Source organism: Lactuca saligna, chromosome 9, assembly GCF_052625555.1.
Source record: "Lactuca saligna cultivar CGN05327 chromosome 9, ASM5262555v1, whole genome shotgun sequence".
Lineage (NCBI taxonomy): Eukaryota > Viridiplantae > Streptophyta > Magnoliopsida > Asterales > Asteraceae > Lactuca > Lactuca saligna.
In genome coordinates this window covers 190,984,998-191,002,076 of record NC_136425.1, presented here as the reverse complement: position 1 = coordinate 191,002,076, position 17,079 = coordinate 190,984,998, and the positions used below count along the sequence as shown (strand labels likewise).

The 17,079-nt window shown below is 40.8% G+C and overlaps 1 protein-coding gene and 1 non-coding gene across 2 annotated transcripts; both read left to right on the top strand.

The window, feature by feature from the left end:
- Positions 1-13,973: 13,973 nt before the first annotated feature.
- Positions 13,974-16,310, top strand: SAG18 (senescence associated gene 18). The gene is made up of 7 exons (XM_078976516.1): positions 13,974-14,251; positions 14,979-15,078; positions 15,175-15,295; positions 15,392-15,513; positions 15,592-15,713; positions 15,794-15,953; positions 16,066-16,310. Exons 1-7 carry the CDS (start codon positions 14,125-14,127, stop codon positions 16,184-16,186), a joined length of 873 nt encoding a protein of 290 aa, XP_078832642.1. The 5' UTR covers positions 13,974-14,124; the 3' UTR covers positions 16,187-16,310.
- Positions 16,311-16,710: 400 nt separating this feature from the next.
- On the top strand, positions 16,711-16,795 carry TRNAM-CAU (transfer RNA methionine (anticodon CAU)). The gene is given in 2 exon segments: positions 16,711-16,748; positions 16,760-16,795. It is a non-coding gene; the product is annotated as a tRNA-Met (tRNA).
- Positions 16,796-17,079: the final 284 nt, after the last annotated feature.

Here is a 17,079-nt window from a genome sequence, read left to right as displayed (position 1 = left end):
GCCGTTCGCGGTAACTTGGTAATGAAATCCATAGAGATTTGTTCCCACTTCCATTCGGGAATCTCTAGCGGTTGCAGCTTACCGTGCGGTCGCTGGTGTTCGGCCTTGACCTGCCGACAAGTCAAGCACCTCTCGACGAACCAAGCAACATCCCTTTTCATACATGGCCACCAGTACTCCTTCTTGAGATCCAAATACATTTTCGTAGCACCAGGATGAATCGAGAATTTCGATCGATGTGCCTCCTCCATCAAAGTAGTGCGCGCACCGCCCACAAACGGCACCCAGATCCACCCCTGAAAAGTCATAAGCCCCCGACCATCCGTAACAAATCCTGGTACCTGACCCACCACCCGTTCCTTCTTCTGGTGTTCCGGCTTTGCAGCCTCCATCTGAGCCCCTCGAATAATGTCCAGAATCGGGGTCAAAACCGTCAACCTCATACAAATGTCTCGGATCGGGGCGCTATCCGCCCTACGGCTCAAAGCGTCGGCTACCACATTAGCCTTGCCCGGGTGGTACAGGATCTCACAATCGTAGTCCTTCACCACATCCAACCACCTCCTCTGACGCATATTCAGATTTGGCTGATCCATCAAGTATTTCAAGCTCTTATGGTCCGTGTAAATCGTACACCGAACCCCGTACAAGTAGTGTCGCCAGATTTTGAGGGCAAACACCACCGCCCCCAATTCCAGGTCGTGCGTGGGATATCTCGACTCATGAGGCTTCAACTGCCTCGAAGCGTACGCTATCACATGACCCCTCTGCATAAGTACCGCCCCCAAACCCGATATAGAGGCATCACAATATACCACAAAGTCCTCCATCCCTTCCGGGAGTGCAAGCACTGGAGCCTCGCACAATTTCTGACGAAGCGTCTCAAACGAAGACTGCTGCTCCGGTCCCCATGAAAACGCAACACCCTTCCGGGTCATCCTAGTAAGTGGCACAGCGATCTTGGAGAAATCCTTGATAAATCTGCGGTAATAACCAGCCAAACCCAGAAAACTCCTGATTTCGGTGGGCGATCTCGGCACCTCCCACCTCAGCACCGCCTCAATCTTGGCCGGGTCGACCAATATCCCTTTCTGGTTCACAAGATGCCCGAGGAATTGGACCTCTCGCAACCAGAAATCACACTTGGAGAACTTGGCATACAGCCTCTCCGATCTCAAAACCCGAAGAATCTCCCGTAAATGCTCCTCATGCTGGTCCCTAGTCTTCGAATATACCAAGATATCATCGATGAATACGATCACCGACCGATCCAGCATCGGTCGGCATACCCTGTTCATGAGATCCATGAATGCAGCCGGGGCATTGGTGAGCCCAAAAGGCATCACTACAAACTCATAATGCCCATAACGAGTCCTGAAGGCAGTCTTTTGGATATCCTCCTCGCGAACCCTCATCTGATGATATCCCGACCTCAAGTCAATCTTGGAAAACCAAGATGCCCCCTGCAACTGATCAAATAGATCGTCGATCCTAGGTAACGAGTACCGGTTCTTAATCGTCAACTTGTTTAACTCCCGATAATCGATACACATCCGATGTGAACCATCCTTCTTTTTGACGAACAAAATCGGCGCTCCCCAAGGCGAGTTACTGGGTCGAATGAATCCCTTCCCCAACAGCTCCTGAAGCTGCGAGGATAATTCCAGCATTTCCGGTGGAGCGAGACGGTAAGGCGCCTTGGCGATGGGCGCCGCCCCCGGAACCAAATCGATACGAAACTCCACCTGCCTCTCCGGAGGCACGCCTGGTAACTCCTCGGGGAACACATCCGCAAACTCGCGTACAACCGGAACGTCATCAATCGAATTGGGCCTCTCCGCGGTCACACGAGTATCCATCACATAGGCTATGAATCCATCACAGCCCTGCTGCAAACTCTGCCTTGCCCTGGCCGCCGAACAAAATGCTGACCCACATCGGGTCCCTTCGCCATAAACCGTGAGCACTCCCCCACTAGGGTCTCTAATCATCACCAGCTGTCTTTCGCAGTCAATGACAGCTCCAAACTTACTCAACCAATCCATGCCTACGATAATGCAAACATCCCCCATAGCTATAGGGACTAAGTCTATAGGAAACTCGACCCCAAAAATCTCGAGTACGCATCCTCGAATCACCTCGGTGGCGTATACTGCTCTCTCGTTTGCTATAGCAACTCGCAGGGGACGACTCATCGTCTCCCGATCGATATCGATGTACTGGCTAAAGGCCAGCGAAACAAAGGACCGACTCGCACCTGAGTCGAACAGTACCAAAGCAGGCACATGATTCACAAGAAAAGTACCTACGCATATAGGAATATAAGCATAATGTCTCAGCATAAATGTAAATACGCGAAAGAATACATACCGGCCACTACATCAGGCGCCGCGCGGACCTCTTCCGCAGTCAACTGGAAAGCTCTCCCACGAGCCTTCGGGGCCTCGGTCTTCATTGGCCGAACCTCAGGAACCCTGACAGCAGGCGAAGATCCCTGGCGAAGCTGGGGGCACTCGGCCTTCCGATGGCCAGTCTGGTTGCAATGGAAACAGACCATAAATCCCTTGGGGCAATCCCTCGCAATGTGCCCCTCCTTGCCACACTTGTAGCAAGCACCCAATCGACACGCCCCCTCATGACCCTTGCCGCACTTCCCACAGGTACGGCTCTTCTGTCCTCCGGATCTCAAATCAGCGGACTTGGTCCGCTTAGCTGCCGGCTGCGACTGCGTCGGCCGCCGATCCATCCGCTGAGACTCGGCCTCCTCCCTGGCCTGGGTCTCCAACTCGATCTCCCGCTTCCTGGCATTCGCCTGAAGCTCAGCAAAAGTCTGATATGATGAGTTCGAGACGAACTCCCGGATGTCTCTCCTCAGCACTCCCAAATACCGGCTCATCCGAGCCTGCTCCGTGGACACCTGCTCGGGGCAGAACATCGCCCTCTCATGAAACTTCCGCGTGATCACTGCAACCGAATCATTACCCTGCTTGAGGGTCAAGAACTCCTGAACCAACCGTTCCCTCTCTACCGGGGGAACATACTCGTCTCTGAACATAGTAGTAAATCTCTCCCAAGTCAAGGCTGAAACCTCCGCGAGAGTGAAGTTCGCCGTCACGAACTTCCACCAATCCTTCGCTCCCAGGCGGAGCTGGTTCAGGGCGAACCGCACCCTCAGATGCTCCGGACATGAACAAGTATAGAAGCATCCCTCAATATCGGCAATCCACCTCATTGCAGCAATCGGATCCTGAGTCCCGTCAAACTCTGGTGGCTTCGTGTTGCTGAACTCCCGGAACAGCAACGAGTCACCCCCCTGTGGCCTGGCAGCAGCGGCAGCCTCAGACAACGCGGCATACCGCTCATCAAACGTCTCCATCAGCGTGGTCTTGATAGACCCAAACATTTCCGGAATCTCGGCCCGGATCGCTGCAGCTACCTCCTCATGGATCATCTGACGGAGCTCCTCGTCAGTCACCCCACTCGTGCCAGGTCTGTGCCGTGGTCCAACCATGATGTCTCTGAAATACAACAAAAGAATATCAGAGACCCTATCGGGCAAAAATCGCACTCGATAACGCAGCCCTGCTCAGTTTTCGATACTCAGGGGTTCCCACTTGGCTGCCTACTGACCCGGTGTCCTTGGCAGTACGGGCCCAATACTGCCAGTTACACCGCGTCGGTATTCACCCAAGTCATCCTCCCCAACCTCGAATCCTGAGCACTCTATTCTTTTCATACTCTTGTTACTCACTCGCTCTCGAGCACCCCAAAGAAGCAAGTTTTCCCTAGACTAAGGCATCACAAAATCAGGCCACTTTAGCCCTAATATGTATACCTAGTCTGCTAGCATGCGTATCATATCATATCATAAATCGTAACACATATAATAAGAGTATTTTGGGGATTTTTACCGTTCGGGCGCTAGCTGACCGTACACACTTTTTCTTCTTCGGTTGTCTCACATTTCAAAATTTAAATTTTGATTATTTAAATTAAATTTTTTTTTTTTGTAAAAACAATTTTCTCCAATCCCCGGTTTGAGTCCAGTTACACCCGAAGGTGTACCCGAATCCCTCAAACCAAGGCTCTGATACCAACTTGTAACGTCATAAAATTTCCAACCAAAAAAAAATTTCATTTTTACAACCATTAAGACATGAGCAATTAATTTAGATTTCCAAAATAACGTTGTAGTCTCCAACGATTACATAACAAAAGATAAAATAGTTTTCCCCGAGTGTGTGTACGATCACGCTGGCGCCTTCCCACGGTCCTCACTCGCACCTGAAACACATAAGCAACAACTGTAAGCATAAAGCTTAGTGAGTTCCCAAAATACAACATACGCACATACGCCTTTCCAGGCCTTGACCTTCCGGTCCATGTATTTCAGGGGACTTCCGTCCCGACTGGGTAAACCTTCCGGTCCTACCCACATCAACCTTCACAGTCCATATGACCACGCCTTCCGGCCCATATCAAACATATCATACATGTCACATATAGCAAATAACTTAACACACATAAAGCATATATTCCGTATCATAATCGACCTTCCGGTCACATAGTCAAAACCCTTCCGGTTACAGTATAGTGAGAAGACTCACCTCGTATGCCTTGCTAAACTGCTACCCGTAAATCCTGGAATCACTCGGGCTCGAACCCTCGAGCTGAAATCCTCCTACGATATAAATCTATAATTATTACTTGTACCACTAAGGTGGACCATTCAACTCAAGTCAACACCGGTTGACCCGGTCAGCAGTCTTTAGTTAATTTGGACTAGACTCGGCGAGTGCACAATAGTGACTCGGCGAGTCTACGTGTTTTTACCAACTCTCAAGAATTTTCCCTTTGACTCGTCGAGTACTCCCCTGACTCGACGAGTTCCACCTGGGCCTGAATCGCAGGGTCACCGCGACTCAACTCGCCGAGTCTAAGGCCAACTCGGCGAGTCCCATCCCGACTCGGTCCACCTGTCAAAACCTTTCTAACTCTCTGCGACTCACTGAGTCGCTCACAACTCGGTCCAGTCTACACACAAGATGGTCTCAAGGACAATCTTCAAGTGACTCGTCGAGTCTGTTCTTCAGACTCGGCGAGTCCATGCCATGCACCAGCTAAAACTGGCTCTTGCGGTCAGATCCGTTCCATAAATACATAGATCTGGCCTTCCCAAGCTTATTTGTCACGTAAAGTCTCAGTCTTGGTTGCCATGCAATGCATACAAGGCTTATTTTGAAGAAACAACCTTCAATATGGCAAGTATAGCTTCTAACTCAAATGGATGGGCATAAAGCTTGTCATAAGGGGTCTCCTGGACCTGCTAAAGTCCAGATCTAGGTTCCATGTCTCCATGGGACCTCTCATACTTCTTATTCAAGCCAAGAAAGGCAAGAAGAAACCCTAGATTTGGCCCATCAACACAAAACACGAAGATTGGCTCAGAAAGTTACCTCAAGAAGACCCCCTTGATGAAATGGCAACAGATCTAAGCTCCCCAACACTTCAAGCTTGCTCCTCTCCCTCCTTTCTTGCACCAACACACAAAATGAAGAACAAGAGGCCTTCAAACACACACACAAGGGCTTACAGACGTATGGAGGCTCTTAGGGTTCAAGGTGGCCGCATATAAGGGCCATAAGGTCCTTTAAATAGAGCTTAGGGCCGGGGAATTAGGGTTTCATTAAACAGCGCGGACTCGTCGAGTCCATCCCTTGGACTCGCCGAGTCCGGACGCGAACCCCCGCTAAAAACCGCGACCCGACTCGACGAGTTCAACCACTAACTCGCCGAGTCCCCTCACAGAAAGCCAAAAATATAAGGAAATGGAGATACCTGGGGATCCGGGCTGTTACATTTTGAATAGTGACAAATTATTTCTCTGTATACTAGATGATGTTACTAACATTTATGAATTTATTAGACAACATTTAGATGTAAGAGGTGCATATGGATCTTCAGAAATACATAAATATGCAATTGCAGTTCGTCAATTAGATTACAGTTCCATTTATGATTCATGGGATGAATATTTTCAAATGTCTGAGCAGGTAGCTAAGGAAAGCTTGGATGAGTTTTACAGATGTATTGTCACTATTTACGTTCCATGTATCTACTTAACCCCACTTTTATTGATGTTTAATCATTATATGGTCATCATGTTAGTGTTCATGGCTTTTCTGGGATGCTTGGAAGTTTGGATCAACTTCATTAGACATGAGGTAGTTATCCTAATGTATAGAAAGGGCAATTTACACAGGGTGATAAGGGTCACTCCACATTCATAGTTGAAGTTGTTACATCACAAGATCTTTGGATTTGGCATGCATTTTTTGGTGCTCCCGGCTCAAACAATGATATTAATGTTTTATACATGTCACCTGTAACATTCCAAAAATTCAAACAAATTTAAATTTTTTAAAACATTTCAAACCATTAAAATCATTACAACTTTGTTCTCAAAATGTATAATATCAGAGTTTTCCCAGAGACATAGGTAAAGCATGAGGAGCTGTATGATCATGCCTTTGCCTTCTCGCGGTCATCAGAAGTACCTGAAACAAAATCAACAACTGTAAGCCTGAAGCTTAGTGAGTTTCCCTAAAATACCAATGCCACACAGATATAACCATATCGTATAAACATATAAGAAACAACAAAAAACATGCATAATGAGCCATCAGTTTGACTGGACCGACTCTCGGTCCTCAGCCTATCTAGACCGTTCTCTGAGCCTTCGACACGTCTAGACCCCCCCCCCCCTTCGGGGCCTTCAGCCTATCCGGACCGCTCGCTGGGCCTTCAACCCGACTAGATTCGCCTAGCCCGGCATGCAGTCTACCCAGTCCGCCCGGGGTGTCTTGGCACTACAACACACAGCAGGACCTGCCTCAACCCTTCCCCAAACCAATAAACATGTGCACATAAATATCATACGCTAGTTTGCAATAGCAAAGAGTCATACATATCTAACTGATCTCTAGCATAGACACCATCCTACCACCATGATATAAATCAAACAAATTATTAGCATAACAACCATCCTAAACCAGGATGTAATCTAACATAGCAACCATCCTAAACCAGGATGTAATCCAACACAACAACCATTCTAAACCAGGATGTAATCTAACATAGCAACCATCCTAAACCAAGATGTAATCCAACATAAAAATCATCCTAAACCGGGATGTAAATCATAAAGGGTCGGTCTTGGTGTCGTAGACCCTGTTGATATAGTGAGGAGAACTCACCTTGCAACCACCGAACCAAATCACGAAAGCATAATCCCGAAGTATTGCTTCAAACTCCAACACCTATAGCCATCAATTACCATTGACATAAATATCCAAATTACTTTAATAGCCCTGAAGGTCAAAGTCAAAGTCCTCAGTTAAAGTCAACATTCCGATTAACTCTACTCGCCGAGTCACCCCATGACTCATCGAGTTCAACAATCTCCAAGTCTCATCCTGATCAACTTACTGAATCACCACTCAACTCACTGCTTTGAGTCTTAACCAAAAAAAGGTTGAAGGTTTTGCTTATGACTCGCCGAGTCCAAGATCAGACTCGCTGAGTCCACGACAATCTTCATCAAACTCGCCGAGTTGTTCTTCAACTCGTCGAGTCCAAGTTCATCATCACATGACTCGTTAAGTCACCTATGTGACTCACCGAGTCTCTACGTGACTCAAGCCTAAAACCCTGGCCCAACTCGCCGAGTCGTCTCCCAGACTCGTTGAGTTCATGCGTGCATGCCCAAAATCGAGAGATACATAGCTACTCCTTTGCTCCAAACAATAGATTTGGGTCTCTAGAGTCCATTAGCAACATAAAGTTGCTACCTTTACGTGCTTCATGACCCATAACTCCAAAAACCAAACTAGAAAGGAGCGTAACTCATGGGGAATGGCTTTTTCATAACAACTAAAAGGGATTTCTGCATCAATGATCCACATAGAACTCAGATCTGGAGTTTCAACTCCAGATCTAACTCATGTACCAAGATCTCATCAATATTTCTCCAATTAAACCCTAAAACTCCATGAAAATGGAACTAGAAAGAAGAAGGCCAAGGATAACAATTCCTTACCTCCAAAATGACCTCCCACTGAAGTATAATACGGATCTCTTCAAGTCTTCTTGATCCAAGCTTCTTTATCTTCAAGATCCTTTCACAAATCACTCCAATTTTCTTCCAAGGCTTCTCACAAATGAAATTAGGGTTTATGGATCTCAAAGGGGGCTAAGGGGGATGAGAAGAGGACATTAAGTCCTTTAAATAGGGTGCAAATCCGAAGATTAGGGCTTTTCCTCATCCAACACCGATTCGTCGAGTCCAGCCGCCGACTCGGCGAGTCAGCCCACTTAATCACGTGCCCGACACTCGCTTCGACTCGGCGAGTTAAGAGACCTACTTGCCGAGTCCCTTCCTTTATTTTCATATAACACCCTTCAACTTCTTGCTTCTGAACTTGGGATGCTACATCACCATAATTTAATGGCTTTTGTGATGGGTTTACATCTAACTGTCCATTTCAAGTAAATGGAACGACGTACGATTATGGGTATTATCTTGTTTGTGGTATGTACCATGAATTTGTTACTTTTATGAAAACGCTAACATGGCCAGGTGATCTGAACAACATAAAGTACAAAACATTTCATGAAAAGGTTAGGAAGGATGTCGAACAAGCATTTGGAGTCCTCAAGAAGCATTGACGCTTTGTCACACCCCCGGACCGGAGCGGTGGAAACGTCCGGGGTGGATGAAGTCATTGTATAGTATCATAACAGTTGAATATAAATGAAACATAGCAGCCCAAACAACATACATTAAGAATACAAGCTAGTTTACATACTGTGTTTATTAAAAAGTTACACAACAATGACTAAAAAGTAAAATTCCATAATGCAACAACTCTTGTTCTCAAAGATTTTGATACTTGATTACTGGTTCCTTGATAATACAAGTGATTTTGAAAAACATCAAAAATAATGTTGGTGAGTTCATAAACATTTTTGTAAAAAAAGGGTTTGTAACTGCTTTATTTAAAATAGTTTTGTATGCTTCCACAAATCCGATATTTTCTATAAAATAGGTTGTTAGTCTAATACCCAAGACTAGAAACGTATGAATATCTTTTGTATCTTTATCCTTGTGGAATGAATAAGTATGTATGTTTCCAGAAAATCCAATATTTTCTTATATATAAATTGTAGTCTTAAACCCTAAGACCAAAAATGTAAGGAATAGTGTACTGAAAGGTAGTATGTAGTTATATATTTTTATAAAACTAATGAAGTGTGAGCTTCCCGTAAATCAATATAGTATTGTTAATCCGTATGTAAGTTATTATAACCATGCTTAATATGAATGTTATGCTTGAACAACGTTTTTCAGGCATCGGAATTGGTAGACACTTGTCACCCTAGACTTGCCGGTCTAACTGTAGCGAACAACTGAGGTGTAGGGTTGTTAATCCCGGATAGATCTATACATAAATATCTCGCTCTCCCTCCAGGAGACTCTTGTTATCATGTATGACTTAAAGTGTACGCCAGGTAGGTACGGTGAAGAGAATGTCTCGCTGAAGCAATAATAGATTTACGTGAACTATGACTCCCTTTTTCTTGTATAATGAAATAATTATACCATTGAAATGTTATAAAAGTATTGTTTTGTTACTTCCAAACTATACCAATTATAGCAAAGTTTGCTGCAGTGTTCATGAGTACTCCTGTAATAAGATTTGAGTATTAGATTAAACCCACGTTCATCTGAATCACTTCATGGATTTCATCACGAGTGATTGTGAGACGATATTATCTTATATTCTTGAAATGGAGACATATAGTTACAGTTTACAAGTCGGTTGCATATTGATGATATGTAAACGCACCAGTAACTTGGTGTTATAAAATGTATTGTTGTGTGTGATTTGATGAGTAAATCGAGCAAACATATGAGTCGAAGTTTATTCATTCCTTTTACCCTAAGAGGGATAAACGCAATGTTTGTGGGCCCCTCGATGATTTAGTGATGACAACCCTAAGCACTTGGCCAAGCCTTGACTGATTTGATTTGTTCAATTATTCGGTCGTTATAAATCGGAAATTGGGAAACAACACATGGACAAAGAGAATGATTATAATCCATGTATCATTCCCATGCATATCTATAATGGAGGAATATATGATCCCTTATCTAATGGATGCACTGCTGATAAGATCAAAGTTCAACAAGCGACTTTTGAGAGCTACGATTGCTAATCGGATTTTAGAGCCGTACTTGCAATAATAGTTATTAGACTTATCCAAGTGGGAGACCGTTGGATTAGGTGTCTAAACTCATAACTATAATTGATATGTACTTGACCCGATAGTAGCATGATCCATTTTGGGTTGCATTCACTGGAACAATTTGATAGGATGGATATTTGAGAGAGAGGTTATTTGTGATTTATTAATATATTATATGTATAATATATTAATTGAGGAATCATATTATTTAATTGGTATTGATCAATAATTAATTTAGTGATCAAAAGAGACTAATTAAATTAACGAGGACTGATTATGTAAATCAATGATACATATGGTTTGGGCCTTTGATCAATGATGGACTAAGTTTATGTGAGAGTACATGAAGAGTTAGTCCATTTGGGTTATTAGATTATAAGCCTAAGTGTATGGATTAGGGTTTACAAGCAACCCTTGGAATTCTACACTATATATGTAAACCCTTAGCTCTAAAATCGGACCCCAAGAGTTTTAAATAGAACCCTAACCGATTTTGTGTACTCCTAGATTCTCTCTCGAGTCGTCCAAATGTTGGTGATGTTTTGTGAACCATTTGAGGCATCACACTTGAGGTGCTAAGCTCTTGAAATGCCAAATTCTACATGCTACAACTAATAAGTATTCTTCTAACTAGTTTTTTTTTATTTATTTTTTTTATTTATTTTTTATTTTTTTTTATAAATGTTTCAAGTATCCAAGTTGTATGTTAGTTATAGGTTTCATGCTTTGAATAATTTTTGTTGCATGTATAACTAGAGAAAACTTAGATCCAAAGCATTAACATTGTATGTGCACCATACGAGTGTTATAGTACATAAAACCCAAGTGTATGTTATCTTTGTGACTCTTGTTGTTATAATTGTATGCTAGTTGCACGGGGTGAAATAGACTCAATACCGGTTAAAAGAGGCAGAAGGGGGATGAAATAAACCCAGTACCGGTTGAAAGAGACCGAAGGGGGGTGAAATAGACTCAGTACCGGTTAAAAGAGACCGAAGGGGTTGAAATATTCCTAGTACCGGTTGAAAGAGATCAAATGGGATGAAATAGACCAATTACTGGTTGAAAGAGACCGAAAGGGTTGAAATATACCAATACAAGTTGAAAGAAATAGAAGGGGCTGGAATAGACCCAATTATGTTTTTGACTGTTATGTATGTATGGTATGAGGTATTTTGGGGGAGCTCAATAGACTTTGTGCTTACAGTTTCCACTTTATGTTTCAGGTGCTTCTATCTCTAAAAGGAAGGACCCGGATTGATCACACCGCATCCACCCATGTTTTCCTCATTATGTGATTTTGGGATTTGTACTTAGATATTATTTCACTATGATACACTTTTGGTTGTTTTGACATGATTATTAGATGTTTTGAAATGAATTAAAAGTAAGATTTTGTTTGGAGTTTTTGGGATGTTATAATAAATTTCTAGTCCTAATTATTTTGTTTCATATTATGTATATTGTGGCTTATTATGTTCCTTTTGCTCTCCCTTCACATGTTAGAACTTGAGCTTGTCTCTATAATAATAGACTTTTGCTTTTGCTTTGCTGTTCGTTCTTCAACATGTAAAACTTCTATCTCATGGTTTACTATTGTTTTACCATGATTTATCTTTTGGAAGCTTTTGAATACTCATATCGTCCTATTTCCTAGTTGGCGTTTCTAACATTGGGGCGACACAACATCTATGTGTATGATGGATGTTTCACTTGTGAGTAAATTCACTATCCATGTTTCCAGATTGTGATTACCAGTTGAATTAGGATAAAGAGGTCTATCATTACTAATTTCAAAGATAAAATACTCATATCGAAACCCATAGATTAGTGAGACACTAAGGTTGTGTTTGTTTTTTTAAATACCTCTTCAAACCTCTTAGTGCTGCGCGGCGCAACACACGAGCAACACTTTTAAGTTCACAACAGTTTGTTTTTAAAATACTTCGGGCTTAAAAACTCTTCCCATCCTCTTCCCCACACAACATTGGGTTTGGCTCTTCTCACCTCTTCTAACATAATCTAAACAAAAAAGGCACTCAACGAAAAAAAGAAACACATAAGATCACTCCGACCGTTCTCCTTCTTCGTTCTCAGCTCTCTTCTCGTCGATCGCCGACTCCAGTCGCTCGCCGGTTGCCACAGCCCCTCGTCGGTCGCCGCTGCTGCTTCCCGGTGCTCGTTCTTTCTTGCCATCGCCAGGTTCTCACTATAATCCTTAAATTTCTTACCCTTATAACCTCAAGCTTATTCTAATCTTCCATTTTCTTCAACCATTATATAATACATTCAAAGCCTGGGAATCTTCAGTGGTTACAATCATCCCAGTGTTGTCCCAGTCTGCTGATAGTTGGGCTGGTGAATCAGGGTATGTACCGGCAACTTTTGCAAGAGCTAAAAAACTCTATGCACCAGATTCAACCGGGGCTGTGCTTTGTGGTAAAAAACAGATGGATTAGGTTTGTTTGTTTGTTTTTTTTGTTTTTGTTTTTGTTTTTTTGTTTTTTTTTTTTTTTTTGTTTTTTATTTTGTTTTGTTTTTTTTTTTTGGTTTTGTAAATTGCAATCAGTAGCATTCAATTTGCTATTTGGGTTACTTATCTATTGGGTTGTCATTACACTATTGAAGTGGATTTCAACCGAGTAAGTAATTCTTGCATATTGGATTTCAACCCAAAAAATTATTTGTTTAAAAGATGATTGACCTAAGAGCAGATTAGTCCTTTTATAAGTTGATAGGGAAATTGTTATTGATAATAGTAAATTAGTAATGTTGTTTGATATGAATGTTTTTTTTTTTGTAGGAAGTTACTTCTATTCTTGTTGACAATGGTGTAGCTAATGAGAAGATTTTGAAAAACTTTTGAGGTTCAAAATCCAAATTAGCGGATTGTTGTATACTTTAGTTATAAGTTATTCCAAGCATCTCAGTTTGGAATCATGGAATAACATCATTTTTTTTAGATGTAAATGTAAAATTTTACCCTCATAGAAGCTGCTCCACATGTTGGAAACTAGGTGATACCGAAGGGCAAGAAGACTGTGTACTCTATATATTTATTTACTCGGTATCAAAATTTAATGGTCCAAATTTTGAAGTGTATGCATTGTTTGACAACATTAGATAATCAAAATTTGTTCCTTTGATCTTTGGTACCAAATTTTGAAAAAGTTTGGTATTAAAAAACTATTTCCGATTTATTAAATTACTTTATTTTAAATTTTTTAATATCTGCAGCTGCCTGCAGACATTAAAAAAACAAACATGCTTCTCATTATAGTCTACACTACTTTGGTCTACCTCTTCTGCTACAGAGGACTGTAGAGGTGGTCCGCAGATTTTAAACAGTTTCACTTCGAAAAACAAATAACACCTAAATGATGATGTCATGGTCTTCCAATTATGCTTATATATGATATAACTATACGAAATGATAATAATATTTTTAAAATCCATACATCTATCTAAGGGCACCCCTAGGCGAATCCTTATCCATGCTACTATAAAACAATATGTTAAAAGGTCGAAAGGAAACATACTAAAAGTGGAGGGTGGTTATACGACAATCATCGGATGATAGCATAGATAAGCCAAAGTACAAACTTAGTCCAACGAATACTGAAAACTACACTTTCACCCCTCCAGTCGCCTTTAATACACCGGTTTACGAGATCAGTCAAACCTGATACATTCACCGACGAATCTCTATCTCTGACAACCAACTCGCCGGTAATCGAATACTATTCCAGACTCAAGAACAGTTGCTGCAGCCATCTTATTTGCCCAAATTACACACTCGTACATGTAGCAGTAATTATGGCTGATCGGACTGTATTGGTATGGATAGTTGCGATAGTATGCTTCGTAGTGTTGATGTTTGTTACTCCGACCATCCCTCAAGATCAGGATTACCACGATTTCGCGGATCAACGTGAATTCTTCGGTAAATTACTTTTAATTTGAATTCTGTTTAAGTAGTGGATTCAACTCCTTCTGTTCGTCTGGTTTCGTAACTGGCCATACTTCATGGCGATAATTTCTATCGTTTTAATTTTATGCTGCTATGTTTTGTTGATAGTATTGTAAAGATGCATGTTCGTTTCACGGATAGATGCGGCTCAATCTGTTCGGAGAAAAGAAATGTACTCTGGGTTTAAAAGTTCAGACCTAGTTTCGTATGGGATTTTTTTTGTTTGCGTATTTACTCTGACATTGCTCTGTGTTACGATATATGAAGTTCAATGGAGCTTGCAACTTTTATCAGAAAGTTTGAAGTTCATTTCAAATTTGATGTTGAAAAATCATCTATCTGACATCCCAAATCAAGGCAATACTGAAAAAGGGGGCTAATACAACTGTATATGGGTTGTATGTTCTTAGTTATGATTAATTTAACTTGTTTACAATGTTGGACTCTGGTTTGATATCCAATATGTTGGGGTAGTGGAATATGTAGGACATATTATGCTCATATCTGGAGCTACTTCATTCCTCATTTTGGTTTATGTGTGATTGTTTAGACTTCAGATAGTTTATCCTTCCACCCGATTAATGATAAGGAAATGTGAGCCTATGTGTTTGGTTCTGGTCATCTGGTGTTTAGTTGCATAATGTTTATCACTTTATAGTTTGTTTACACCTGTTATAAACTTGATGTTTTTCACTTTCAGGCATACCTAACTTTCTAAATGTCATTTCAAATGTGCCATTCTTCATTGTTGGTGTCATAGGGCTCATACTTTGCTATCATAGAAACTTCTTTAAGTTGAGGTATGCTTCTGGATCTAAGTTATACAGGGAATCTTTAAGTTATTGGACATGGTTTTACAAGTGATAATTTATGTTATGCATATTTGTTACCCCAAGTCTGCAAGGTGAGCTTTGTGGTTGGACATGCTTTTACATTGGTGTGGCTGCTGTTGCTTTTGGATCCTCTTATTATCACCTCAAACCAAATGATGCTCGCCTTGTTTGGGATCGTTTGCCTGTAAGTTTTATCATTCATCATAGATTTATCACATTTCAATATATAAATAAATAAACTCATGTTTTCTATACTTTTTTTTTGATTTAAATGAACCAGATGACTATTGCATTCACTTCTGTTATTGCAATATTTATCATCGAAAGAATCGATGAACGAAAGGGAACATACGCCATCATTCCCCTGCTTTTGGTTGGTGTAGTAAGCATTTTCTACTGGAGGTAAACATATTCTTTTACATCAAATTACTTTTCATTTTTTTTTTTTGAAAATTAATTATTCTTTTTTTTTTTTAATAGGTTTTATGATGATCTTCGACCATATGCTTTGGTTCAATTTGTACCTTGTATTGCCATTCCTGCAATGGCTATCTTGTTACCACCCATGTACACACATTCTTCATATTGGTTATGGGCTGCAGGTTTAATATTATGCTACTTCATCTTTTAAATAACACTTTAAAATAATCTCAAATATTAATTTTTAATATACAACTTTCAGGGTTTTATCTTCTAGCTAAGGTTGAAGAAGCTGCAGATGATCCAATTTACAAATGGACTCATCAAATTGTTAGTGGACACACCATCAAACATTTATTTGCTGCAATGGTTCCTGTATTTCTGACACTTATGCTTGCCAAGAGAGATATTATATCCGAGAGGTATATCTTCTTCTGGTAACTGGTAATTGATAACTGGTGACTGGTAACTGGTAGCTGACTTTGTTTGAAAAGTTGTATCCTCTCTCATGGATTTGATGTTATTCTATTATAGGAAAAGCTTGTTGCAAATATGGAAAATATCATGGACTAAGTACAAAGGAAATGGTGTGGAGACTGAGAATCATACTATCACCTACACAAGTGTTCCTATTGAGGAGGAGTCACGTGAATGACTTTTTTTAAGTAATAGTATTACAAATATAAAATGTACATACATATAAACATGTTTAAACAAATCTCTGAATGTTTGCTCTAGCAGTAAAGAGGTGAAAATCCAATTCCAAACTTTAATTCCAATTTAAAGTTAAAGTTTAGCGTTTTCGAAGATAGAAACTTTAATTTTTTTGATCTTTTAAGGTGTAGAGATTAACATGAATAAATGATGATTACCATTGATCTATGTAATGTTGGATGTTGATCATTTTATCTTCATAAATATTTGCAAGGATACTAACTCATAGCTATGTAAACGTAGACATATAGGGTTTAAATCGAAATATTAAAACGGTAACAAGGATTATAAAAAAGATATTTGTGTTTTGGCCATAATTTGTTATGCGACTATTCGTGAATAAAAAATATGCCTATGCATCGAGCATTTTAAGTTGAATAAATCCTCTTCCTTAGAACATTTATCATAATATTTAATTATTTATAATTTAATTAAGTAAGAGAAAACTTAGGAATAAACACAATTGGGGTGGTGGCGCAGTTGGCTAGCGCGTAGGTCTCATAGCTTCTGAGTTATCCTGAGGTCGAGAGTTCGAGCCTCTCTCACCCCAGTTTATTTTTTCCGGACTGCTCAAAGTAATTTATTTGGTATTATTAGCACACATGTTTGTCTTCTAGATTTGACCATCATGAAATACTTCTTCAGAAAATGTGTTGCCATTCCTAAGCTCGTATTATCATCCTCTTGTGTATCCAAGAATTATTTGAATCAAAATTATATACAAATGGAGATTGACGGAAAACCCAATTCAAAATAAAATTACTTCATACAAAACGTTACTAAACTGAGAAGTCAGAGTAGTTTTATTTAAATATTTCAACAATGTCAAGTGTA

Excerpts from the sequence above, each read along its gene's own strand:
- SAG18 (XM_078976516.1), top strand. The coding sequence starts at position 14,125 with ATGGCTGATCGGACTGTATTGGTATGGATAGTTGCGATAGTATGCTTC. Across the intron at positions 15,079-15,174 it reads AGAAACTTCTTTAAGTTGAG|TCTGCAAGGTGAGCTTTGTG; the intron begins GTATGCTTCTGG and ends TGTTACCCCAAG. Across the intron at positions 15,296-15,391 it reads TTGTTTGGGATCGTTTGCCT|ATGACTATTGCATTCACTTC; the intron begins GTAAGTTTTATC and ends TAAATGAACCAG.